General features: G+C 54.6%; 1 protein-coding gene across 1 annotated transcript in view; it reads left to right on the top strand.

The window, feature by feature from the left end:
• The window catches only part of LOC116575917 (sushi domain-containing protein 4-like), a 45,361-nt gene extending 22,574 nt beyond the window's left edge, over positions 1–22,787 (top strand). Inside the window, 5 exon segments of the mRNA XM_032317548.1 lie at positions 17,388–17,579; positions 18,600–18,744; positions 20,872–21,085; positions 21,087–21,249; positions 21,944–22,787. Coding sequence (XP_032173439.1) covers positions 17,388–17,579; positions 18,600–18,744; positions 20,872–21,085; positions 21,087–21,249; positions 21,944–21,972 — 743 coding nt within the window. The 3' untranslated portion in view covers positions 21,973–22,787.
• Positions 22,788–27,065: the final 4,278 nt, after the last annotated feature.

Genomic DNA, 27,065 nt, shown 5'->3' on the forward strand with positions numbered 1-27,065 from the left:
TGGACTGACGTCCGACTGGTTGGGCTCACATCGTGGGTTCCCACACGATGGCTTTGCCGTGGGGTGCATCACTTAGCTCTGTCAGCCCTGTTCCCTCACCTGTCGCATGGGGCAGATGGCCATCGCGCCTCCTGACACCGTGAGAATCCAGCATGAACATCACACATTTAGGGAGGCTTGTGGCACATGCTGGGTGTTCCCTCCAGGGCCACCGTTATCATTCTTCTTGGAATTCTGTGCAGAGGCACATTAAGTAAATAAGTGGGAACCTGGGCGTGGCCATGTGAGCCCAGTACCCACACTTCTGTGCACACTCGGGATCGTCCAGGGTGTTCTGGTGCTCGTGTGGAAGGTGAATCCCACGTGTCAGGAGGAGGTGCTCAGCAGCACCAGTGATGCCATTGGTTCTGAGAGCTTAGCATGTGGCCAGAGGTTTGATGTGGCAAGCCACTTAGCGCCTTGTGAGGCAGGCGCTGGTTTTGACCCACTTCACAGATGGGCCAGCCCGGGCTTGTAAAGTTCCAGAAACTCAGCAAGTGACATAGCTGGGAAACGGGTGCACTGGGACCTCGACATGGGTCCCTGTCCTGTCAGAGCTCGCGCGTGTTATCGTCAGGGTACGTCACCTAACTAGCTTGTTCTGATCACTTTGCAGCCTCGTGGGCAAGCAGTGTGATGTTATTATACCCTTTTCTTGCAGAGTCAAACAATTTGGAAGCACTAACACGTAGGAAGGGGTTCATCTTTCTAGACTGGCTGCTGACCCTGTGGAGCTCTCCACCTCAGGGGATGTGTGGCGGACAAGAGCCGCTCACTGGGGTCGCCTGGGTGTTCAGTGGGTTAAGCCGCTGCCTTCGGCTCAGGTCATGATCTCAGGGTCCTGGGATCGAGTCCCGCATCGGGCTCTCTGCTCAGCAGGGAGCCTGCTTCCCCCCCCCCCTCTGCCTGCCTCTCCGTCTACTTGTGATCTCTCTCTGTCAAATAAATAAATAAAATCTTTAAAAAAAAAAAAAAAAGAGCCGCTCACTGCCCCCCTGGCACCTCATGTCCCCATCATGGTGCAGAGCCTGGCCGGGCTTGTGTCTCCTCTCGCAGGCCTGGATGGACACCTCAAGGGTGACATGACATGTCCGGACGCTCCATCTCTTTGGCTATGGCGGCTCTTTCTGCCATGTGGGGCCTCCTGTCCTCCATGGGCCGCGGGGCATCTTCTGAGATCAGGCCTCTCTGGCACTGGCATCAGGCAGCCCCACACACATGTCAGCAAGCCCAGAACGGATGCCTCGCTTTGTGAAGGAGTTTATGCTTTGGAAGGAAAAGCTCTTGCAGCTTCTTCAAAGGTACGGGTTGTGTTTTCTGATGTCTGTGCGCTTGTACTGAGAGTAGACGCCCCTGGAGCCTGTGTTCCCTGCAGCTGAGCTGGGGGCAGTGGATAAAGCAACAGAAATCATGAGGTCTTGAACCAGGTTGTTGGTCCATCCTTCAAAAATAGATGTGTGCGTATAAATGTACTTGGCCAGAGCACCACACGTCCCCGTGTGCCAGCCTGGCTCACTGCGGCCTCAGGGGTTGTCATCCCTGTGCAACGTCCATTCTGCCTTCATCCCTTTCTGTCTCTTTCACACACACACACACACACACACACACACACACACACACACACGCAATCCAATACATCTTTAGAAAAACAAAGAAACTCCTGACCTGTAACAATGAATGTGGGCATTTTCATATTTACAAGTGCTAGGACTCAGTTTATGTTGTCAGTGGTGTGTCTTGAACACCTGCTAGGCACAGGGCAGCACCAGAGTGGGCAATGGGGAATGACAAAGAAAATACCAGAAGTAGTTTGTTATTCTGAAGAATTTATACTCTAATGGGAAGAAGCAGGTGGTAAGTCCCCTTATCCAGGGCCCAGCGCCATTCCAGACATTCCTCGTTGGGCACGCGGCTACCTTTACCAAGGGGCACATGAGTGTCTGTGCATTTGGGAGGGGTGGAGTGACAGTTCCTGCAAGTGGTATCACAACTGTAAAAGGAAAATTTCTACCTGGGGATTTGCTGGGGTTTTGTTTCTTTCTCCTGGAGACAGAACAGAAGTAAGTTTTCTCTCTTGGCTTGAGCTTTGGAGGAAGAGGAGTCTGAGCATCTCACTCCTATGGAGGGCTACACATTTTGAAGCTCAGTAGGGCTCGTTGGCCTAGGCGGCATGCCTCTGTGTGGGTGAGGATGCCAGCCCAGTGGTTGAAGGGTAGGAACATGGATGATATTGAGGGGTGTACAAATAAGTCAGTGAAAGACCTGTGCAACAGTACTTACACAGGGACTAGCATGCACCCTGGGACTGTCAAGGAAGAGGCACTAACTGCCCAGCATTCTTCCCTATGCGGGGAAGAACCATCCAAAAGCCTTAAGTATCCAGAACATTTTCCTCACATTCAGGTTTTCTAATGGCCTGGAAGTAGCTCAGAGTGGTGGGATCTGCTGACTGGCATTCCTGGTTCAGGTTGCCAGCAGAGGTCCCATGACTACATCTTTGAGGAGGGTGGCAAACATTGGAAAGGCCAGTGGTTGAAGCTCAAATGTGGAACTTGGAATCCTTGATTCTGACTGTCCCCCCCTGCCCAGTTAAAGATTCTTTGGTCTCCTACTGTTAAGTTAGAGAACTAGATCCTTTAACTAGAAGTCCTTCTTTCGGTAGGTATCTATGGAAAAAGATGGAATGAAATCTAGAAAGGATCAAGATTTGCCATGTCATCCAGGGGACCCCCACATCTCCTGGTCTAGAGACCAGCAAGGGTCACATAGGACCCATAGGACTGTATATATTTGCAGACTTTAAAAGCTGCTGCCTGAGGGTCTGGCTACCAGTCAGCCAAAAGCAATGTACTAAGTGAGATTCCTACTGACGGGTCTTGGCATACCTTCGATGGGGAGACTTACCAAGAATAGATCAGGCAGTTTTAAAAATCACAAAGGTTTGAGAGACAGCCAAGAGCTAGGGCAGGGTGACAAAGAAGTTTCATCACCTCCAAATGTCCCTCCAAGATGGAGAGAGGTAGCTGTTTCACCTACCCATAAAAACAAACACAGAGAGTCAAGCAAAATAGGACACAGAGAAATATGTTTCAGATGAAAAAGCAAGATAAGACCCAAGAAAAAGACTTTAGTTATACAGGGCTAAGTAATCCTTCTGACAAATAATTCAAAGTAATGGTCATAAAGATACTCACCAAACCCAGGAGAAGAATGGATGAACACAGTGAGAACTTGAACAAAGAGAAAACAAGAAGGTACCAAACAGAAGTCACAGAGCTCAAAATTACAAGAACTGAACTGAGAAATATACTAGAGGGACTCAACAGCTGATGAACAAAAGAACAGAAGACATAGAAGCAGTGGAACTCACCCAGACAGTGCAGCAAAAAGAAAAAAGAGGCTTTACAAATGTAGATAACATAAGGGATCTCTGGGACATCACATGGAATAGCATCCACATTGTAAGCATCCCAGAAGGAGAAGGAGGGGGAGAAAAATTACTTGCAGAAAAAAAATTTGCAGCCCCAAATTTCCTTCATCTGAGAAGGGAAGAGATGTCCACATCCAAGAAACCCAGGGAGTGCCAAATTAGATAAATCAAAAGAGCTCCCACATGAAGACACATTTTAATTAAAATGTCAAAGGGTAAAGAGAGAATCTTAAAAGCAGCAAGAGAGAAACAGCTTATTACATGCAAGGGAAACCCATGGGCTATCAGCAGATTTCTCAGAAACTTTGCAAGGCAGAAGGGAGCAGCAGGACATATTCTAAGTGCTGAAGGGAGAAAATGTCCAACCAAGAATACTCTATCCTGTAAGGTTGTCATTCAGAATGAAAGGGGAAATGAACAGTTTTCTAGACAAACAAAAGCTAAAGGAATTCATCCCTACTCAACTGGCCTTACAAGAAGTGATTAAACTGAAAAGCAGTGGCACTAATTAATAACAAAAAAATGTGAAACTAAAAACCTCACTTAAAAGATTAAATATATAGTAAAGGTAGTGGCTTAATTACTTATAAAGCTACTTTGAAAGTTAAAAGACAAAAGTAACAAAATTAACTGAAACTACATTAGTTAGTTAGTTAACAGATATATAAAATAAAGCGATACAAAAGGTGACAACATAAAAATGTCCTGTTCTGGAATGCATTCAAATTTATGTTGCTATGAACTTAAAATGCACTGAGGTAAATATAGGTACATGTATGTGAACCTGACGGTGACCACAAAGCAAAAATGTATAGTAAATAGACAAAAGAGAGTTGGATCTGAACATAACACTTGAGAAAGTTCTCAAACCGCAAGGGAAGAGAGAAAGAGAAGAAAGGAACAGAGAGAAACAACAGCCAAAAAACCCACAAAATAGCAGTCAGTACACACCTGTCAGTAATTACCTTAAATGTAAATGGACTAATTTCTCCAAACAAAAGCCAGGGAGTGGGTTAATAGATTAAAAGAGGAGACTCAAAGTTTCTGCTGCCTACAGAGGACTCCCTTCAGAAGTCAGGACAGGGACTGAAAGGGAAGGGGGGAAGAAGGCATCCCATGAACGTGGAAGTTAGTGAGAAAACTGGGGTAGCAACATTTCTATCAGAGACTTGGAGACAAAGACTGTAACAAAGGACAGTGAAATATCCTTGACTACCATACTACAGAATGATAAATGTGCCAATTCATCAAGAAGAGGGAGTTTTTATAAATGTGTTTGTACCCAACACAGGAGCACCTAAATATGTAAAGAAACATTAAAAGATCCAAGGGGAGAAGTTGATCCAGCTGATAAAATAATAGCAAGGGGCTTTAACATCCCATTTACGTCCGTGGGTGGTTGTAAGGAAAGGACAAAAAGTCAATCAGGAAACATCAGTCTCTATCGACCCATTAAGCCAGATGGATTTAACAGGTATGTGCAGACTATTCCAACCAAACATAGCAGGATACTCATTCTTCTCAAGGACACGTGGTGTGCTGCCCAGGGCAGGTCACCTGTTGGGCCACAGAACAACTTTAGAGAACACAGGAAGACCGAAACCCTATCAAGCATCTTTTCTGAACTGAAAGGGAGGAAACTAGAAATCAAGGAGAAGAAGGAATCTGGAAAAAGTACAGATATGTGGAGTAAACGATATATGACTGAACAAGTGCTGGGTCATAGGAGAAATAAACGTATGGACAAAGAAAATGGAGATGTGCTGTGGTGAAATCCACAGGACATGGCAAAAAGGGGTTCTAAGCGGGAATTTCATGACGATACAGGCCTACCTCCAGAAGCATCTCAACAGTTTAGCATCACAGCACAAAGAACTAGAAAAGAAACAAATATCCAGTGTTAGTAGAAGGAAGGAAATAATAAAGGTCAGAGAGGAGGGGATGCCTGGGTGGCTCAGTGGGTTAAGTGTCCGTCTTAGATCGATTCCCCGCATTGGGCTCCCGGCTCAGCAGGGAAGCTGCTTTTCCTCCTGCCTGCTGCTCCCACTGCTTGTGCGCACATGCGCGCGTGCTCTCTCTCTCTCTCTCAAATAAATCTTAAAAGATCAGAGAGGGGAAAATGGCTGAAAGGACAACAGAAAGATCAATGAAACCAAGAGTAGGTTCTGTGATAAACAAAACTGACAGACCCTTAGGTCGACAACCCAAGAGGAAAAAGAGAAAGAGCTCAATTAAATAAACTCGGATATGAAAGAAAAGTTATAACTGATACTACAAGAAATACAAAGGCGTGTAAGAGACACTATGAACAATTATACGTAAGCCGGTTAGACAACCCGGGAGAAAGGAATGAGTTTCCATGGAAACTTAAAATCTTCCCAAACCGAATCATGAAGAAATGGAAAGTCTAAATAGGCTGATGACTAGGAAGGAGATAGAGCCAGAAATCTGAAACCTCCCAGAAAACCAAAGTCCGGGACAAGACAGCTTCCCCAGGGAATTCTACCAAACATTCAGAGAAGATTTAATACCTGTTCCTCTCAAAGTCTTCCCAAAAGCTGAAGAGGAGGAAATGCTTCCAAACTCATTTTGTGAGGCTAGCATTACTCTGATCCCCAAACCAGACAAGGACACCACAAGCAGAAAAAGTTAGAGGCCAGTATCCCTGAGGAACATAGACGTAAAAACTCAACAGAATATTAGTAAACAGAGGCAAAGGGCCAACAGACACACGAGAAGATGCTCAGCATCACTCACTGTCAGGGAAATAAAACCAGAATGACAGTGAGATCCCACCTCACACCTGCCTAAGTGGCTAAAATGAACAACACAGAGATAATAGGTGTCGGCAAGCTTGCAGAGAAAGGGGAGCCCTTGTGCACAGTTGGTGGGCGTGCAAGCTGGTGCAGCTGCTCTGGAAAACAGGATGGAGGGTCCTCAAAAAAACTGGAAATAGAACTACCCTATGATCCAGGAATCACACTTCTGGGTATTTACCCAAAGCAAATGAAAATCTATGCGAAGGGAAACATGCACCCCATGTTTGCAGCAGCGTTATCCAGAACAGCCAAGATACGGATGAGCCTGAGTGTCCATCAAGTGATGAGTGGATGAAGAAGTCGTGGTATGTGTGTATGCAGTGGAACACTGGTGAGCTGTCAAATTAGGAATGAGATCTTGGCACTTGGAACGGTTTGGATGGACCAGAGGGTACTAAGTATCAGGCAAAGACAAATACCACATGATTTCACTTAAATGTGGACTCTAAGAAACTCTGGTTGCCAGGCTCACTGTGGTGGCCATTGTGCGGTGTGTGTAGACTTCCAGTCCCTGTGTTGCACAACTGGTGTAATGTTGTGTCATAGACTCCACAGAAGGAAGGAGGAGGCGGGAGCACAGCCATCCGTCCATGAAGGTGGGGGGCCTGGGGGTTCTTGTGCTTGTTTTTCCCAAATAGGGACGCAGTCACTCCACTTGCCATGACTGGGGCAGGGGCTCCCCATGCAGACCTCCTCCACAGGCATTTTCCCAGGAACAGGCAAGCTGGACCTCGTTAGAAGCTGCACATCGGAGTTTTTACATCCGACCAGTCCACAGCTGAGGGTGCCGGCGCTGGTTTCTACCCTTCACCGGCCAGTTTCAGACCTGATTACAGGGCATGTGCATTTCGATTTCCTGAGAACCCGCCAGCGCCTAGAGGCCTGTGTAGGCGCACAGCCTTCTCCAGAGAAAGAACAAAAACAAGAGTCTGAAAATCACTGTTTAGCCGAATGTGAAATCCCTGGAAATGTTCTGATTTAGGATCAACACTGAAAGCTAGTGTGGACATGGAGGCATTGTCCAACCCCCTCAGGTCCCAGAGGACCTCATGTACTTTCCCTGGCAGGAAGCACCTTGCAGCCGTGAAGTGAACCCATGAAGGAGGCAGGAGACAGGCAGCAGGAAGTCGGGGCCTTGTCACATGGGACCTGCCCTGCTCAGGGCAGCCTGAGGCCTCAGGCCATTCCAGCCCCGCTGGGCCTGTATCCTTCCGATCTTACATGAGGAAAAGTCCGAGCACATGAAGGGTTCATCTGGGATGCGATCGTGTGTCATTGTGTTACCTGCCAACCAGTTGGGACGATCTCCCCGTGGGGCTGGTGCCCCTCCTGCCGCCCCCCCCAGACCAGCAAGCTGGGGAGTATAGGTTTCTCTGCCCTCCTACACACGAGCCCCAGAAAGTGCAGAACTGTGTCCCTTCATTACCTGGACACTCTCCTGCCCTGGGTTTTAAGTAGCTCAACAGGACTGGTGGGACCGAGTCACCGCGGGATTGACTGGTGCTGAGTCTGGACCATCAGTCATGGAATTCAAAGTTGGGGATGCCTCAGACGTCTCCGGAGAGACTTTCTCCCCGACCCCACATGCCCCAGTGCCTCCTTTGCAGAAATAAAGCAGCATGGACAGAACTGAGTGGCCATGTCCCAGGCCCGGCCGGGTGTGCAAGTCCCTCACGTGGGGCCCTCATGGCTCTCTGTCCCGTTCTTCCTCCCTTGCACTTTGCACCAGGAAGGGCAACCTCCAGAACTCCCTTCCCTTTGGGCAACATGGCTCCGGGGGCACCCTGCATTCCTCCCTGGCACCAGCGGGAGCTCAGGCAACCGAACGTCCTTGGTTCCCTCCGCCGGCTGCAGAGGGGCTGTTAATACATGGTCACTCATCCTGACAAGCACAGTGAGAGGCATGGAGCCGCCCGGCAGAGTGCAAACAGGCTCCAGCGGCCTCCAAGCTTGCCCAAGGTTACCGACTCACAGGGGGTCCTGCCCATGCACGCTCTGATACCGCAGCCCCTCAGGTACCCTAGGACCCAGTGTGTCTGCTAGAGGTCAGGCTCTGGGTTCTAAGTCTCACTCCCTGAGTCCCTTCCTCCCATGCAAAGGGACCTGACTTGGCGGGGAAGTGGTCCCCAGGCTCCTTCCCGGCTCCACACTGTGGGACTCTGCTCTTACCCAGAGTGCACTGTCCCAGACTTCCTGCGCCCACACCGTCAGCCTTGGGTCTGCATCCCTGGGAAGGGAGCCGTGTCTGCTGAGGGTCATCTTGGCACCAGCCATGTCACTCCACATCTTTATTCAGCCTCGGAACCACTCCAGGCATTCTTACTCACTCTCTGCCCAGAGAAACAGGTCTGGGAGCCCATGCGAACAGCCAGGACTCACTCCGCAGGGGTACTCCCTCCACGGCTCTGTGCTGGCTTCTCTGCTGCACTGCTGTCTTTCTGGACTCAGAGCCAGAAGGCCTGGTCCTGGTTCCTCCAGGAGGACGGGGTCCCTGGGCTCCCTTGTCTCCTCCTTGGGCTCCTTTCCTTGGAGCTGCATGGCCCCTGGCCTGGCAGCCCCGCGCTTCTGCCCACCTCGCAGCCTGAGCTGCTGGAGGCCCCTCGTAGCACCTTGCCCGCCTTCCAGCCTCGGTAGGAACGAGTGGCCGTGGGTGCCGCAGCGTTCCTGGACTCTGAGAGCTGGTTTCCCACCTCATTCGAATAAAGAGATTTATGTGGAAGTCAGAGGTACCAGGAAAGGCCAGCAAAGGCAGCCGAACCCTGGAGTGGCTTTTCCGCCTAATAGGAACCAAAGGACACAAAGGAGGACTCGAACCACTCCAGGGATGGGGTCCCATCCAGCTGCAGCCCTCCCTCCCTTGGCTCCCACCCGCAGGTAGCCTGGCCCGTGGGGGTGGGTTCTGAAGCCAGGCCCCTCGTTCACGTCTTCGTGGGGAAAGTCTTGGATGCAGGGCTCGGGGCTGAGGGTGCATCCCTGGCCAGTGAGCAAATCAGACACTGGACACCCTCCCTGCTGGCGCTGTGGGTCTGATGAGGCCCCCAGTGTGGAGTGCCATGAGGGACCAGTGGCCAGCATTCTGCTGCAAAGCCATGCATCCATGGCAGGAGCCTGGCACCAGTGTCTCCTGGGGCTCATGCTTCTTAACGGGTCTGATTCCCACACCTTCCAGGGAACTCAGGCCAGGGCGGGCTTGTGGCTATCACCAAGATGATTCTTGCTCTGCCTTATAACCGCCTCTGAATTTGGAGAAGCTTGCAGACGTGGGAGCTGAGGTCTTTCCGTTGTCCTGTTCATATGTACAGTCACTGAAAGGAGTGTGGGACTCACAGCCACAAAGCTGCACCCCGGGTCTGAGCCACCGGTCACGCTGAGGGAGCGACCATGTCGTGCTCAGAAATTTCATCCTGGGACAAATGGGCAAATCTCGCTGTTTGTCCCCAAACTCCAGAATATCTCCCCATTCGCTGCTGCTCCAGGCAGCGTTTCTTTCTTTCTCTGCTGTCTGCGAAGTTCCGTGCCTTGTATTTCATGCAAGTGGGAAAACCTACTTGCAGAGTAGGAAAACCTCTGGCAGTCAGGTCAGCACAGAAGGCCATAAACCCCCCAGCAGGTGGCAGTGGCAGCCCTGGGAACATCCGGGTTTCCTGGGGGGTGGTTTGGGAGCCACTCCCGCCCTACTTTTCTTCACAGATGGTTGCCAGAGGGTCCTGCTTTTCCCCCAGTAATTAGACATTTGGAGGACAGGCTGGTCAACCCGTCCTACCTTTCTGCATGTATCTCAGGGTTTCGAATCATTCATTGTTTCTGTAGAACCTGTCACTGTCTTGCCTGCGTTCATAGTCTCTTTCTCTTTTTGTGCAGGAAAAGCAATTCTCATTGTTCTTGGTTTTGTTCTTGCAAAAAGATGGTGCCTGACTCTAAATTGCACCCAGCTTTCTGTGGCAGGGACAGCTCATTCTTCTCCTGGGGGCCTGGCTGACGTTCTGGCCAGTGCATCCTGATGGATGAGATTCTAATGCGGTTTCCAGCACTTGTCTTCCTCGCGCGGGGAGAGGCGTCGAGAAGTGGGCAGTCACTGGAGTTTGAACAAAGGCAATCACAAGTGAACCTCCATCCGTGTTTTCCTACCACAAATACCTTATCCCGGGGGATATTGTTTTGGCTCAGGAAGAAAAGTGATTTTCTAGGAAGCACGGCAGCCCAGAATTCTATAGCCCGCCCCAGCTGAGGAGCGTCAGGGGACCTGGCTATGCTGTGCCTGACATTATCAGGACACGGTCCCTTTGTGTTGACTCTGGGTGACTCTTTCTTGTCCCTAGAGGCAGTGCTTCCCAGCCTGGTTTCTGCTGACACAGCCCAGGGAGGGTTGGAGGCCTGTGAATCCACTCCCCAGTTGCCCTGCTCCTGTCCCCTGTGCCTGGCCACTGTGGGGCATGCAGCTGGTTTAGTGCCCTTTGAGGAAATCTCAGTGTCTTGTTGTTTTGCAAGGATGCTCATGTGAGCCAGGAAACCCTCCTGGTCTTGAGGGCTGCTTTCCTGGGGACCTGGGGACTCAACCTCGGTTGCAGGCCCAGCGCGGCTTGTGTTCCTCGCCTGAGGTTCACAAAGCATGGTGTACGAGTGACTTACACAGCAGGGTCAGATGTCCTCGCCTTTCTGGAAATCTGGGAAGAGTTCACAGTGCCATGTTCCCTCTGAGACCCAGGGTAGGACCGCTCCCTGCCTCGTCCGGCTCCCAGCATGGCCTCGGCGTCCCTCGCTCGTCCTCCCAGAGCCGCAGTCCGCCGTTCCCGCAGGGACTCCAGTCACGCTGGAATGAGGGCTGCCCCTCCTGCAGGAGGACCTCCCCGTAATCTGATTTCATCGCAGCACGCAAGTTGAGTTTCCAGAGATCTTGCTCACGGGTGCCTGGACTTAGGACTCCAGCATGGTTTTTTTAGGGACAGTTTAACCTGCAGCTCATGTTCTCCCTTGGCTTAGGGGGAAACAGACACCCTCTGTCTCCCCTCCACCTGCTTCCAGTTTGGAAAGATTTTCTTCAAGGTGTCCCTAGCCCATTGACTAGCCTCCCTGGGACCCTGTCTCAACACTGCCCCAGATTTGTGTCCCCTTGGGCCCAGCGCACAGCACCCGCTGTGCCCCTAGAGGCAAGGGGTCTCCCCCACCTCCTCTTCCTCTGCCTCTTTCAACCTCTGATCTGCCCCTGCACAGCCCAGCAGATAAAGAAATTGCTGCTCAGACATCTGCCCTTGGGTGGCCTACACACCTTTCCCTGAGGCACATGTGAGACCCCATGCAGGACTCAGGAGGGAGTGAGGCTCCAGAGTAACCTTAAGGTCAGATCCTGACTTGGCAGTTTATTTGTTGAGTGACCTTGGGTAAATGACCTCACCCTGCTGAGCCCTGCTTCCCTTACCTGTGCAAGTGAGGCCACAAGGAACCCGCCATGCATGGGGGTCATTGGGATTAGGTGGGGCGGTGTGCATGCAGCTCTCAGGGTCTATGAGGTCAGCGTCCCTCAGGGTGGGTACCTGTGGAGTTGTGGTTGTGCTTTCTGCTTATGTTTGACTTCACTGCCCGTCACGTGATGAACTGTCACAGTAGCCATCCAAAGCCCAGGTCTCCTTTCTCATTTGTACAGATCCTACTGCACGGATGGTACCGTTTCTGTGTCATGGGTGGTGGGCACGCTGGCTCAGGACAAGGGGAGGCGGACGCCGTGGGGTGGCTCGTGTCTGGTCAGGATTTGAACCTGGGCATGGAGCGGCTGTGGGGTGTCCTGGATCCCCGGCATTCCTGCCCTCTCCACCCTGACCCCTGCTCTGCCGACTGGCTGCTGGCCGGCTGCTCCTTTGTGTCCTCTCCTGCCCACAGCGTCGCGGCCAGCACTTCCCAGATTGGTTCTGGTGCTAGGAGCACAGGGCACTTCTTGCAGAATGGCCCAGTGGCTGGGACACACCGTGGAAACCTTCAAAGCATCTTTGTGAGCGGAAAATGTGGCGGTTTATTTTCCGCATGTAACGTAGAGCCGTGCCCACGCTTGCAAACGCACCATGCAAGCCCTTACTTCTCATCCATGAGGATTTCTGAGTAGCAAGAATGAGAAGGCACCGATGGGATGGAAGTTGGAGGGTCAGAATACTCAGTAGGCTAGTTTTGTCGTGGAAGGAGAGTCTGAACACGGCCCGACACCCTGACTGCATTGACCTGGGGCGGGGTCTGATGGTGGGAGGGTTGGCTGACCGCCCGCAGGGGCAGAGCAGACCCACGCCGGCGGGACGCGCTCCTCTTCATCCTGTACCTCTGCCGGCTTCCCCTTTCAGAGAAGATGCCCCAGTTCCAGCAGGGTCTCCGGCCCGAGGGAACCCTCTTTCGGAGAAGGTTTGCAGATGCGAGAAGGCTGACACATGGATCTCTTTGTGCTTTGTGTCTCCCCTGCGGCGGTGAAGGCCCTCGGAGCTCAGTCGCTGCAGAGATGGAAGAGCTGCCTCATCAGAGCCCCAGAGTCGCCATCAGCTATCCTTGCGGCCAAGGAGGGCAGAGAAACCGTGTGTGCCCTACGCCCTCCCCGTGCTCCCCGCGGCGGCCCTGTGTCTCAGCCCCTGCCCGCCTCACACTCCAGCCACCACAAAGCCGCACACCTGTCCTCGCTCTGCCTGGGTGCTGTGTATCTTTTTCCCCCTCCCTCAGTGTGGCAGCCCCACGATGACATGGAGCTGATGCCCCCTCCTAGCCCAGGGCAGCTGCGCAGTCCTGATCCTCACCCATCTGTCAGCTCGGACCGGAGCAGCAGACGCCAGGCTCCCTGCAGCCTGTGGAAAAGCAGAGCCCCAGCCTCGTCCCCGCCATTTGCTTCCTCGGTGGACACATGTGTTGGCCTGCCTTGTTGCTACAGCAAAACAGAAGTGGAAAATACGCCATGCTCCAGGACATTCACTGACTTTCCCTGAGCGAAAGACAAAGTTTCAGGATTCCCCTTGGAAACAGCTGGAACTTAGGCCTGGAGGTCTTCTGTCTAGCTTCCTGAAATCGTGACCCAAATGCAGAGGAGACAGGGAGCTTTCTTTATTGGAAGCCTGCCGGCCACTGATGGCCAAGAAGGTGACGTTGTGTGTGTCTGAGCATGGCCTGCACCCCTGCTCCTGAGGCCGCCGCTCAGACAGCATGCTTGGTGCCTCGAGATGATTGGCACTGGCCCCTCGGAGCTGCCGGCTTTCCCACCGCGTCCCCAAGCTCCCAAACCCTGCGCAGAGCAAGCTTGCCACAGTTTCCTCCAGGTCTGGGGCAGCACTTCCCGGGTGTCAGGATGGTCTGACTTGCGTGGGACCCCCACCAGGTGGCGCTGAGCTGTGTGTTCCCACGGGCTCCTGGCTGAACCCCCAGCTGGTGGTCCGGGTACTGTCCCTGGAAGCACGGGTCTGGCGGAAGGCGAAGACCCACCGCAGCCACCACGGCCACCTCATTCTCACACTGGCTCTTCTGGCTGCTGCCAGCCAGCCATGGGGCATGGGGCCTTCTTCCAGTATCTGAGGCCACACCCTCACATTGGATCCTGCCCTGACACTCACCTGGAGCCCCAAAGACCTTGCTGAGCCCAGGACCTAGTTGGGACTCACCAAGCCACGCTCCCTGGTGACACCACATGCTGGCAGGATGGAGGAACCGCTATCGTGCAGCTCAAGACATGGAGACAAGGACCATGTGCAGTGCAGATGGCAGGTGGGCGAGTGCTGGTGGGCCGTGGATGGGAGTGTGCCCCCAGAGATGTTCCATGGCCCCAGCAGAGGGGAAGTGGATTTACACGTAGTGGCATTTGTGCATGTGACCTGGTCACTCGGGCTGTAGGGGCCCATTTCTTGGGACCCCTGGGGGTCGTCTCTGCTGTGGTCAGCCCGAGGCTTGGCCCATTTCGTGGCTCAGCCTGGACGTAGTATTTGTCACATCAGCTCATATTCCACTGATAGGGACCTAGCCACTGGGTGGCTTGACCCTGGCGACAACCTGGCAGTTTGGGGCAAGCAGCTCCCCGGCACCCACACTGCAGGTGGACGGCCCTGCTGCGCAGCTCTTGGCTCTCGCAGGACGAACACTAACGCACGGGGCAATGTACCTGTCCCGGCTCCAGGGCGACTCCCAGGATAGTTAGTGGCCTCGGGCTGTAGGACCCCGCGTGCTTCCATCCCCACGGCACGCTCTGTGTTCGTGAGGCGCAGACTCCACGGGCTTGTCCTCCTCTGTCACCCAGAGAGAGATAGGTCCGTGGCTGGGGACTGAGACGGGCGACCATAGGGTCAGGCCAGCCCTCCCCCGCAGGCCTCCCTCTCAGTCCTCTGTAGGGACTCGCCCACCACTGCCAGACCACCCAAAGCTCTGCTGTGTTCCCCCCTGGATACCTATGAGGGCCAGTCTGTTCCCTCGGGAGCTTCCTTCCACCCACTTCTGCTGTCCCATCCCCGTGCCAGGAGCACTGGCATCCGGGATCTCTGAGCACTGTTCTCACCCACCCATGTCGCCCCCTCAGCTTAGTCCTAAATAGCATCCCCTCTGTTGAGGTTCCTAGGGGCTCCGTGTGGCCAAGTCAGGTGTTGCTTTTCTGCTCCCAGCTTTCTTACTTGCTGGGAGCCACCCTCCTCCCCAAAGTGCTCTCCTTCCTTGGCTCCAGTGATATGGCCATCTGATTCAAATTTATGTTGCTATGGACTTAAAATGCACTGAGGTAAATACAGGTACATGTATGTGAACCTGACGGTGATCACAAAGCAAAAATGTATAGTAAATAGACAAAAGAGTGGGATCTGAACATTACACTTGAGAAAGTTCTCAAACCACAAGGGAAGAGAGAAAGAGAAGAAAGGAACAGAGAGAAACAACAGCCAAGAAACCACAAAATAGCATTAAGTACACACCTATCAGTAATTACCTTAAATGTAAATGGACTAAATTCTCCCCCAACTGATTCCAGCATTTGGACCGGGACCCTCCCTCCTCAGGGGAGTTTGCCCCATGCTGTGGTTTTATTTCTGTGCTCTGAGTCCAGAGCTTCAGGTGAGCTGTGGACGCTCTCCACAGCTGCCCCATCCCACATGGACACTCTCCCATTAGCTGAGACAAGCCTGGGCAAAGCCAGACCTTGGTGCCCACTTTCCAGCAATGAGCAAACCCACCAGGACAGCCCTTCCTGGCACGTAGCTCCACTGTCAGGCACGGAATGTCAGAAGTCTGGGAGGCACCCTCGGTACCAGACTCCAACCCTCAGCAGTCCTGTTGTGTGAACGGACTGATGTCTGTCTCATCCTGTGTTCCTCATGGTCACTGCCCCAGTCCTGGGCCAGGCCCCCTCCTTCCTCACCTGGGTGTGGCCTGAGCCACACGACAACCTCAGTGCTGCTGTCCCTGCTCCCAGTGGGCCATCTCTCTCAGGGGTACCCATTCCTGCCCCCGACGGGCTGTCTCATGCAGCAGTGCCCGTCCCTGCTCCCGGTGGGCCATCTCACGTGGTGGTGCCTGTCCCTGTTCCCCGAGTGCACAGCACACACAGGCCAGACCCTGGGCTTCCTGCCCAGCCACCCCTCCACCCCCTCTCTGGACCTGGGGCCACCATTCCTGCCACTCCTCCTGGCCCCGCTGGCCCTGTCCTGTGCCTGGCCCTCTGCCAGGATGTTCCTCCCAGCAGTACCTGTAACCAGCTCCTCCCTGCTCTGTGGGCATTGTGTGTTCGTTGTGCAGTGATGGAGGTGCCCGAGCTGCTCATTTGCCCACACTGAGGAAACCAGCGGCTTGGTTTCTGCTTTCTAACACAGTATAGACCTATCGCTGTATAATACTTGATAAACATGGGTTATAGAGAAAACAGAAAAACAAAGACCTGGTAGACGTTCCACTTTAGATGATTAGATATGATAGTATTAAAATTATATTTTAATAGAAATGGAAAACAGGGGTGCCTCTGCCGCTCTCTGTCAGCGTGTAAGCAGTCCCCGCGGGCGTTCCTCTCTCTAGCTTCTTGGGTCCTGGCTGGCCCTGGCTGCCCACTCACATGATGTCAGAACAGCCCCCAGATTCTCCTGTCCTATAGGTGAGGACACAAAGGCTCAGCGGTGAGAGGCCACTCAGCAGCCAGGCAGGGTCCTGTGAGCTTCTGCTTCCCCATCTCCACCAAGAGCCTGGCAGATCTCACTGCCTGTTGTTTGTAGGCCTGGAAGAGGGTGTGAAAGGGCCTCTCACCCCCACACCTGCGAGCGGCTGTGCCCAGGTACCCATCTTTCTGGTGGGCCCTGGGGCTCCCTGCACACATGGCCTGCATGTGGGGGCTCCCGTTGTCTGGGTGGTGAGCTTCCGTGGATGCAGATGTGAAGCAGGCCCCCATAGAGTCTGTGCTGTGTCTCCTGGGGATGTTTAAGCAGATTGGCAACTCTGAGTCCTGAGAAGAAACTGAAAATGACGATTTCTTTCTCCTAAAATGGAAAATAGAAGAGTTAGAGAAACCGTAAATCGCGGAGGATAGGATAAGCTTTCACTGTACTGGGAAGAGCGTCAAGGCCGGGAGAGGCTGTGTGACCTCCGTGAGGTCACACAGTGTGTGTTGGCCGAGCCAAGCCCAGGACCCAGGCTCCTTCCACACCACCTGCTGTCCTGCAGGGGCCAGCCCGGGGTCTGCATGCAGCCTGCAGGGTTGAGCCGCGCCCCCGGCAGGGCCCATGGGGATCAGGATGGGGACACCCAGGGAGGTGGACAGCCCCCAAGGTGGCCGCAGCTGAGGAGTAGACTGGGGCTCGCTGCTCCTGTCATACGGGCTTTCTCTGTAAATACGCTAATCTCACCAACCTGGCTTTTGGGCGGGTGACACGTGTCATTAACACAGTCTCTCGATGGCGTCCCCGAGACACACATGCTCTCCGCTGTGGGACAAGACGCTCTGCTTTATCAGGGGCTACAGGCGCCGGCCTCCTGTGCTCAGTGTGTTTAGCAGGTTCCCAGTGACCCCACGGGGGAGAGGTCTGGTGGTGCACGTCCAGACGCCCCTTCTTGCTGGATGTGCGTCCTGACCGGCCAGCGGGCGGGCCATGGTGCTGACGCTGCTCTTCTCCCTGTCACCCCAGTGTGCCCGCTGCCTGCAACAGTGACTCATGGTGATTTCGTCTGCCACCCGCGGCCCTGTGAGCGCTACAGCCACGGGACTGTGGTGGAGTTCTCTTGCGACGCCGGCTACAGCCTCACCAGCGACTACAAGTACATCACTTGCCAGTACGGGCACTGGTTCCCCTCCTACCAGGTCTACTGCATCCAGTCAGGTAAGCACGGACCACCTGGCCCATGCCGCGCTCGGTGGCCACCGGCAATGTGCTCCCTCCAGTGCCAGGGTCAGGGACACAGCGCAGAGACTCCTCTCCGTGTGTGCCCGTCCCTGGGGAGGAGGGTCAGCAGCTTCTGTCTGCCCCCAGCCTGTCCCTCCCGGAGGCAGGCACCTCAGCCGTTCTCTCCTGTATAACCCAAACCCAGCCGTCCTCTCCTGTGTGAGGACATGTGTCACAACCCAGAGGATGGCATCTCAGGGAACACCTGGTCTCTCAGATGAACGCCCAGGACCCTTGCAAACATTGGTGCTTCTTGGCGCATAGTGAATCCCTGGCCTCAGGAGTCCAGGGTAGTGAGTGGGAGACAGAGACCAGGCACTCAGCCTCCCACCGTGTCCCGCACGCCCACCCCTGCCCACTCGCCCCAGCGTTTCCTGCCACAGCAGTAGTGATGGCCATTGTCTGTGGGGGCAGTGCCTCATGACACGGGGCCCTTGGAGGCCCTTGGATGGCAGTGGGAGTCCGAGCATGATGTGTTTGGAGGTGGCGGCACCAAGGGAGGATGGTAGGGGGCAGATAGGGCAGCCTGGGCTGCGGGGGTGGGAAGTGCCTTGGAAGGTAGTCAGCTGCCCCTTTTGCAGGTGTGCTGATGGCCAGAGGTGGTGGAGGGCGAGGGCCATGCGCGCTCACCCTGCATCCCACTGTCCCTTTCTTCAACCTTTCTGGGGTGCATTGCAAGCTCACTTCCCTGGGGAGACAGACTCACCCTCCCCCACCAGAGAGGCAGGAGTGTTTCCAGCTGGGCACCCACTCTCAGCCCCATGGGGAACACGCCCGTGAGGGTCCGTGGAACCAGCAGAGGCCACAGTGCCAAAGGAGAGTGGGCCATGGATTCTGGATGTGGGGAGCCCCCAGACGCATGTGATAAGCATGTTGTTTCCCAGATCATCGAGCACGGGGACACATGGCCACCCCAGTCCCGAGGGCTCACATACCACTCTCTTCTCTCCCTGGCAGAGCAAACATGGCCCAGCGCCCATGAGACCCTCCTGACTACGTGGAAGATCGTGGCATTCACCGCAACCAGCGTGCTGTTGGTGCTGCTGCTCGTCATCCTGGCCAGGATGTTCCAGACCAAGTTCAAGGCCCACTTCCCCACTAGGTGAGCGCTGGGCTCTGGCGCCTTGGGGCGGGGGAGCGGGGGTGGTGGTGGTGAGAGCAGAGGGTCCCGGATCAGGCCAGGCAGATGGGGGAGAGCTGGGAGCAGGTGTCTGGGGCCACGTGGGCTGGATGGGACTCGCTTCCCTCTCTCCCACCTCCCTGTGAACCTGGTGAAGGGGTGCACAGAGTCAGGACTGCCATCATGCAGGGCCCCCCGCGACCCCATTCCCATCCCCGCAATGTACATGGGGACCACAGGACGGATAAAGTCATGGACCTAATTAGGAGATGCTGTGAAGATGCGTGACACAGCAGAGATTCAAGAACAGCCTGTCTGGAAGTCTCTGGAGGGCGACCTGGTTCTGGGTGAGGCATGGGGGAGGGGCAGGACCTGCTAGTCCTTGCCCCACCCATGCACGGAGATGCTTGGGGCTCATGCCTCTGTTGTCCCCATGGCCATCACAGAAGAGCAGTTCGCCAGGAAGCAACTACACCAGCTCCTCCGCGACAACAGGGCCATCACCAGAGCTGCTTGCCGGCCTCGTTCCTGGGAGAAGACGTTGCCGGGAGAGCCAGCAATGAGTGTGTGGCCATCCGGAGGCGGATGGCAGTGCCCTGGCCACCCTCCCTGACACCAGCTGCCTCCAGCCACCTCCCTCCACGGAGTCCTGAGCATCTTGGGGCTCCTGTGCCCTTGCTGGCCTCCCCTCAGGGAATTCTCACTTCCAGAAAACATGTGTCTTCGCACACGGGACACTTTCACCCCCAGAGCTGTGCGTGCCACCCATCAAAGCGGGCGCTGGTAGTGGAGAAGGAGTCTCTGATGAATCACCTCCCTCCCTTGCCTCCAGGGGAGTCCAGGACAGTCACTCCTGCTCTTCCTCCCCAAGAGGGGCTTCAGGGCACCCGCTCCACAAGGGGTCTGTAAAGTGACCCCAGACTCTTCCGCGTGAGCATCTCTGTCTTAGAGAACTCCCTGGTTTGGGAAAAACCGTGCTCCGCTGTCCGGGTAGAAGAGCACGTTCCTCGGAGCAAGCCCAGGACAGACTCCTCTTTGGGCGCACGGATGTGGGCCCTGGAGAGCTGCTCAACCAGCGCATGGAGGGGCTGAGCGCTGTGGGGGCTGTGGACAGGGCGCGCCCCGGAGGAAGGGGACTGGCTCGTCCTAGGCACGAAGACAAGAGCCAGCGGCTCTCGAAGGCTGGCGGCGAGCTCGTCTTCCATCCCCGCCTTGTTTTCCGGGAGCATGGGCCTTGCTTCTCACTCTCTGGAAGTGCACCCCACGTTTCTGCAGACTTGGGCCTGGCACTGCCCTCCTCCAGTGCTGCATCCAGACACGGCATTTCCTTAGGCTTCGGAGCCCCTGCTGCCGGCACTCTGCAACGAGGGTCTGCCCGCCGGACACCCGTCTTCGTTCCTGGTTGGTCTAGTCCTGGCGGCAGCACTCGCGTGGGGGCCCCACAGAGGAGCCAGTCCACTGGGGCCACTGGGGCCCCATGGGGAACAGAGAGGTGTAGAGAGGTGGTCAGACGGGGCCTGTGGGATGACAGAATGTGCAGGGGCGAGGCCAGCAGCTGGAGCCACATGGGGGACCCTCCCGGCTCCCACAGAGAACACGGCCCCTGCCGGTGGCCCCGTGTGGCTCTGGATCAGGAGGCTGCTGGTTCGGGGGTTGGAGCTGGGCCCACATAACCCACCGGTCAGGCAGTGAGGGAAGTCTCAGAGCTTTCCTCTTATCCCTTTGACTAAAATTGTGAGCAAAATGGCCTCAGTAGCACAGGGGGTCCCTTCCCTGGTGGGGCACGGGGTCCTGGTTTCCTGTCAGTCTGTGGCGTCTTCTATGCCCAGCAGGCTCCACAAGGGGTCCTCTGGGGGCCCAGTAGACAGAGGCCAGAGATGGGAAGGAGGAACCCCAAGGGGGCACGGGGGCCCAAGACCGAGGAGGACGCTGCAGGCGGAATGTGGCCGTGGGACAGAGCGCTGCCGTGGGCCAGAGGGGGCCCAGGAAGGAGGCTGGTCCTTCCGCAGGAGCTCCATGTAGGCTCTCATCGGGGGCACAGAGGGCACTGGTGGCCTCCATCCAGGGGACGTGCTGTCTGATCTGTGGGCACTGCTTTCCTTCACCCAGGGGGCCCCCGCGGAGCTCCAGCAGTGACCCGGACTTTGTGGTGGTGGACGGTGTGCCTGTCATGCTTCCATCCTACGACGAGGCTGTGAATGGAGGTATGAGGGCGTCAGGCCCAGGGTACCTGGCCTCCGTGGGCCAGGCCTGCCCCTTGCCAGTGGACGACCAGAGCCCCCCAGCATACCCTGGCTCAGGGGACATGGACATGGGCACGGGAGGGGTCAGAAGCCTGTGACAGCGGCTCAGCCTCCTCTGAGCTGCTCCAGAGTCTGTATTCACCTTCTGTGTGCTTGGGGGGCACGCATCCTGACAGCATGGACACGGGGGCTGGCACGACAGGAGAGACGGCATCCAGCAGTCCAGGCATCAACCTTGCAGATGGTGAGTGTTGGCCCCGCACCCGGCGCCAGGCCTCTCTGCAGCCTGAGCCGCTGCTTGTTGCTCTCTCTGTGTGTGTCCCGGCCATCCAGAGTGGGAGGTCTGCGGGGGCCCGTTCTTGGTTTCATAGTCTCCACGAGAACCAGGATGCATCCTTCCCTGTTCCTGCTTTGGACAGGGCTCTGGGGGCGCTCAGAGACGGTCACCACACACATGAGCAGGGGCTGGGTATGTACAGTAGGGCGGCCCCGGAGAAGCTTATACAGGAGGGGCGCTCTCAGCAGGCGGGAGCTAACAGGCATGTGTGCTTGGCCGTTCACAGCTCATGGGGAAGAGACCCAGCTGTGTCCCTGGGGAGGCATACAGCACACGGTGCACGCAGGACCATCTGTCCCGCCGGTGGCCATAAGTGCCCGGAGATGGCTTCTCTCCTGCATGCCCGCTGTCCTGTGTCCCCACATCCTGCCTTTCATCTGACTTGACTCCGAAGGGCACTTGGTTCAAGTCTTTCAACATTTCATTTTTCATGAGCTAGGTGTAAGATTTTCCACCAGAGGAGTGGTTTCTGTGATTATTAACTGATAAGTGTAGAACTTAACATTTTCTTTTCACTGACACCAGGAATCATTGATATTGTAGTCAAGCTTTTAATCCCCGATGCTTGCGGCTGAGTTAGTAACTGTCTGTCCTCTCACAGAGATCCCGCTAATGGAAGATGACCCGTGACCAGCAACGCCGCAAAGATTCTCCTGCCCCTGCGAGGATGGGAGCCACGCCCCTTGGAGTGAGGCCCCAGGGGACGGACTGTGGCGCCGTCGGGGGGTTTCCAGCTCACCTACATGGAGACCGTGACTCGCATCATCCATCTTGGGCTCAATGCTGCGGTGGACACTCTCGGGGAGCCGCGACCAGGGGTTCTTCACCCCTGGTGAAGGGGTCTGGCTGTCCCTGCTGCAGAGTGGGGCGGCTCCACACATGTCCCCCTGGACCCCGCATCCCGTGACTTGTGCTGCGGCCACTGCCTGCCGCCTTTGCAAGCATGTCCCCCGCCGATTCGCCCTGCGGTCTGCTCCACGCAACACGGCTGCCGTGTGGCAGGCTCTGGGGCACGTGGGGGCTTTTCCTTAATCCGACACAGTACTGGATGCGTGAGAGAGGAATGGAAGGACACAGGCAGACTCTACTTCCTGGAACCTCATCCACAAGTGTAGTTGAGCAGCCCTGAGCCGTCCTTTGGTGAAACACGGTCATTTTCTGTGTCACGGGCTGGTGCACCACCGTGCTCTGGGTGTCTCGTGTTCGGGACTTTGTGGACGGTCGGATATGCTCGGACATGTCTCCTGGTGGACAGGATTACAAGGCAGCATTCAGCATGACATCTCAAGGTGTCCCTTGACCGTGTGTCTCGAGAGTTGCAAGTCCCCTCCCAACGCCTGTTACGATGTGGCTCCCACTCCCAGAATGCAGCCATATGTTTATTTTCCAAAACAGAACCTGTTTCTGTAAACATGCTCCTCCTCCAAATAAAGTATGAGGCTGGGTTTTTTTCTTTCTGTTTCATCTGCGAAGTGTGCAGGCTGGCCTCCCGGCCCAGGCCACTACCCCGATTCCCTCCCACTCCGGGGCCGTGCGCCTCTGCCGGGAGGACCCCCAGGCCCACTGGTGCTGTTTCTGAGAAAATGATACAGAAGTGTCTCCTCGAGCATGCTGATCTGTGGATTTGATGTCTGTCCTCCTCTGGGCTGTGGGTAAATAGAGATAAAACTCTGATCCATAAAATTCTCCATCGTCAGCGCACCAAGCGGAAGGCTTGGTCTAATCCTGTTTTATCCTGACACAGACTGATTGAAAGTTAATAACATGACACTTTGAAGCATGGCTTTCATAGTGGAGCAGGACAGGCCAGGGAGGGGTGGTGACCCTGAAAACCGGGGCTTGAGGCAACGGCTGTGAGGGGCTCCTGAGCCGGCCTGAGCGGAGGGAGCATTGCATGCACGAGGAACAATGTTTAATTACGGGAACTTCTGCACAACTTTGCACCACAAGGTACACAGAATGAGCTGGTTTTCATGAGTGTTTGTGCTTAAATGTCCCCCTGCCCACCAGGAGGCAGAGGGCGTGGGTGGCTGGGGGTGCCAGGGTCCACTGTGGGCTGCCTCTTCCAGTCAGCTGCCCCAGGGGCCAGGCCTTCCCCATGCCTGTGCCTGTCCTCCCTTCACGCCTCCTCACCACCCCCAAGTGGAGGGCATGTCTCTGAGACCAGCTGGCAGGCCCCTCACTTTCTGGAAGAGGGCAGGTGGGAAGGGGGCAGGTCTGGCCTTGCCTCCTTCTGGGAGGTGTTCTCCTCCCAAACTAGCGAGCAGCCCCCCGACCCCTGTCAGCTGAGCACAGGGTGCCCTTCCAACCCCTGCACCTGGAGTTAGGTAGTCACACATCTGGGCATCAGCGGCAACTGTGCTGGAAGTGCAGCAGCCGGTTGCAAAGAGATGCCTGCTCCTCTAACGGGATCCCCTGGACCCCCTCAGTCCCTTTAGCTTCTGGCTGTAGTCTCGCCCACAAATGCTGCTTGCTGTGACTTCTCATCTCGGTGAGGTTGTGTGGCAGGAGAGAACACCTATGACATCCCCCACACGTCCTGGTCCTGGCTTCACATGAAAGTTCAGGAAGGCCCTCTGACTCTGACACCCTGGGGACCTGTCAGCAATCAGGCTGGGGTCCCGGGATGGGGAGAGCACCCTCCCCAGCTCCGCACTCTGCCCTGGGGGAAGGAGTCTCCTGAGGCTGGAGCCTGCAGCCCAGAGCCCCGACTGCCTGTGGTCTACCCGTGGTGCCCCTGGTTTCCAGGAACCAGAGGGGAGTTCTCTGCTGCAAGTCCAGCCGACGTCCCAGGACATCCTCACACTTCACTGCCATGAGGCTTGTTTTAATTGCAAAGTTTGACTTGCTGGTGTGTGCTCTTCAGAGCCTTCCCCACCAGCTTGCGCCTGTCCTGGCAGCCGCACGAGACTGCCTCCCACTCCCTGGCCACGCAGCAGGCCCAGGCCAGTGGGGAGTCCGAGGCTTGCGGCCCCACCTACTGGGTCCAGATGCCCCTCGTGCTCCTGTGCTGCCGCCCTCCACACGCCCTCCAGGGCCCGGTGTCCCCATGGGGACAGCACAACATCATGGGACAACATGGCTTGGTCGCAGCCACCTCCCCGCTTCCAGTCCCGCCTCTGCCACTAACGTGCTGGGTGTTTGGATGACGGGTTGCCTCCTGGGGCCTCTGTCTCCTGATGTGGAAGTAAGAGCTGGCTCCCCTTTGGCCTTCCCTGCTGGGCTATGGCGAGGGTAGCGAGCGCCGGGCACACACCCAGCAGGTGTTGGTGAGCAATGGCTGTTCTCCCTGTTGCTGAGCATGGGTGAGGCTGTCACATGGCTCATTTCCAGACACCTCTCACCTGCCTGGGTCCCCGTGACCCTGAGCATGCTTGCAGGTGCACCGTGCCGGGGGTGCCCCCAGTGGGTGGGCAGAAAAGTCGGATGCCCTTTTCCCTGGGCCCATCCCCTCAGGAGCCCCTCCCTGGCTTCTATATGCTGAGGCTTCCATGAAGGGGAAGGTGTCTGATTCTCAGAATGCTCTGGAAGCTTCAGCTCAGGGAGGGCAGGACAGCCTTGGGAATTTCCCTGAGGACTCCAAAGGACCCAGATCACCTCCACGGGCAGCCCCGTAGGTTAACATGAACACCGCCTCCCTAATTTTATAGTCTGTCTCAAATGAAAGAATCTCACCCCTGGGCCAAAGGATTGATCACAGCCAAGACATGCCTCTCTTGCTGCTCAGGAAGGGCATGGTGATCTGGAATGGCTGGCTCACGAGGGCCTCCCCTGAGCACCTGAGGCTGTGCAAGGGGACCCAGGGGTTATTGCTGTTTATAAGAACTGGTTGTTCAATGAATGAACAAATGCATAGTATCAAGTGTGGTTGACTGCTGGCTCAGCTTTTCAGTCCTGGGCAGCCATTCACTGCTACCCCCGTTCAATAAACCCATTACCTCTCAGTTTACAAGTCATTCAAACACCAGCAGGAGGCATACTAGATCAGGAATGTTCTAACCAAGTCCTGAGGAGGGAGGATGACCATCCGAATACCAGCCAAAGGGAAGTGTCAAAGAACAGGTAGGTTTTGAATGACACAAACGCTTTGTTAGAGGTGAATGTTTTAATAACAAGAGATAGGAGGTGAGGATCCCAAAGAGAGAACACTATGTTAACAGATATGAAAATGCATGAATTAAGATTTTTTGAAAGATTTTATTTATTTGACAGAGCAGGAAAGAGAACGAGAGAGAGAGAGAGAGAGAGAGAGTGAGCAGGGGGAGCAGCAGAGAGAGAGGGAGAAGCAGACTCCCTGCTGAGCAAGGGGCCCTAACCAGGGGACCCTGAGATCATGATCTGAGCCAAAGTCAGATGTTTAACTGACTGAGCCACCCAGGCACCTCAAAATAAGAATTTTTGAGGAGCCAGGAGCTTGGCTCACAGAGAGAAGAAAGGCAGGGTAAGTCAGGACAAGACCATGAACGACCTTGAAGAAACTCAGATTTTATTCAGTAACAATGTGGCACCTTTGAAGATTTTTGATAAGGGGGATGACCTGATGAGAGTCATTGTTTGAAAGAAAAGTCACCGGCATAAGGGAAAGAATATACAAGCTGAGAGATGCCCTCCCTAGTTTGAAAGACTTTCAGCGTTTCCACTTGCAAAGCAATAATCAAGAACCATGTCCACCAGCAAAGCCTGGAAGCAGGGTTACTGCTACGGAAATGAGTTTCAGAGATGACATGAAGTGTCAGATTCCAGTGATGGATGGACTCCCAGGTGAGAGTCAAGGGTGTCGCTGAAGTATGCTGCTTCTGTCTGGGCCAACAACAAGAATGTGATGCCATGAAGAAGAGGGAATGGTGGAAATAACAAATTCTTTCCCATTTAGCCTGTCGTTTGTACACCTGACACATGCCCAATTTTCTTGGTTCCATTCTGGCATGATAGGATATGAAAATTAAAATTATCTGCTATAGTGTTTTTCAAAGTCAGGTCCTCAGACTGCTGTTTCTCGACATGCACAAGTGATTTGATGAGCAAAACAATACATGTGAGCATAGTAAATACTCTGCAAAGTCCTGCAGTGAAAAAACCCTCTTCATTTTGTTTACAGTGAACTACTCCAAAAAATTAAGTTTTTCTAAACTTCTTAAAAACAAAACTTATGAATGAATGAATGAATGAAGAACATATTTTGAGAAAAACCAATTTAGTCCAAACTCCTCATTTCGTAGATTAGAAAACCAAGCCCAGGGATACCCAGTGGCTTTTCCAAAGTCAGAGAACTTTTCAGAGTCAGGACTGGAATCTTCTTTCCAGAATTCTGTATGCAGTACTCTTCCTTCTGGGTTTCCAATTACTACAACGGTGATTTGTGCAGCCTCCCTGAACTGGAACCAGCTGGAGGGCAGAAGACGCTTTGGTCCTGTCCTGCCCCTTCTCTCAGATCCCCTCCCTCCACAGTCACAGAGCTCCCTCAAACTGTAGGCTTGGCTGTTCTTTCGACCTTCCCTTCCAACCTTTCCAGGACTGAACAATACACATTCAACTGAGTAAATGAAAAGATCGCATTGGCTTTATTGAACAATTCATGAATTGGGCAGCATTCCATCTTCGAACTCCAGAAGAATGTGTGTTTCTCCAGTTAGAATGGACAAAATGAATAAGACAAGAAACAACAAGTGTTGGTGAGGATGTGGAGAAAAAGGAACCCTCTTACACTGTTGGTGGGAATGCAA

The sequence above is a fragment of the Mustela erminea genome, chromosome 17 (genome assembly GCF_009829155.1).
Source record: "Mustela erminea isolate mMusErm1 chromosome 17, mMusErm1.Pri, whole genome shotgun sequence".
NCBI lineage: Eukaryota > Metazoa > Chordata > Mammalia > Carnivora > Mustelidae > Mustela > Mustela erminea.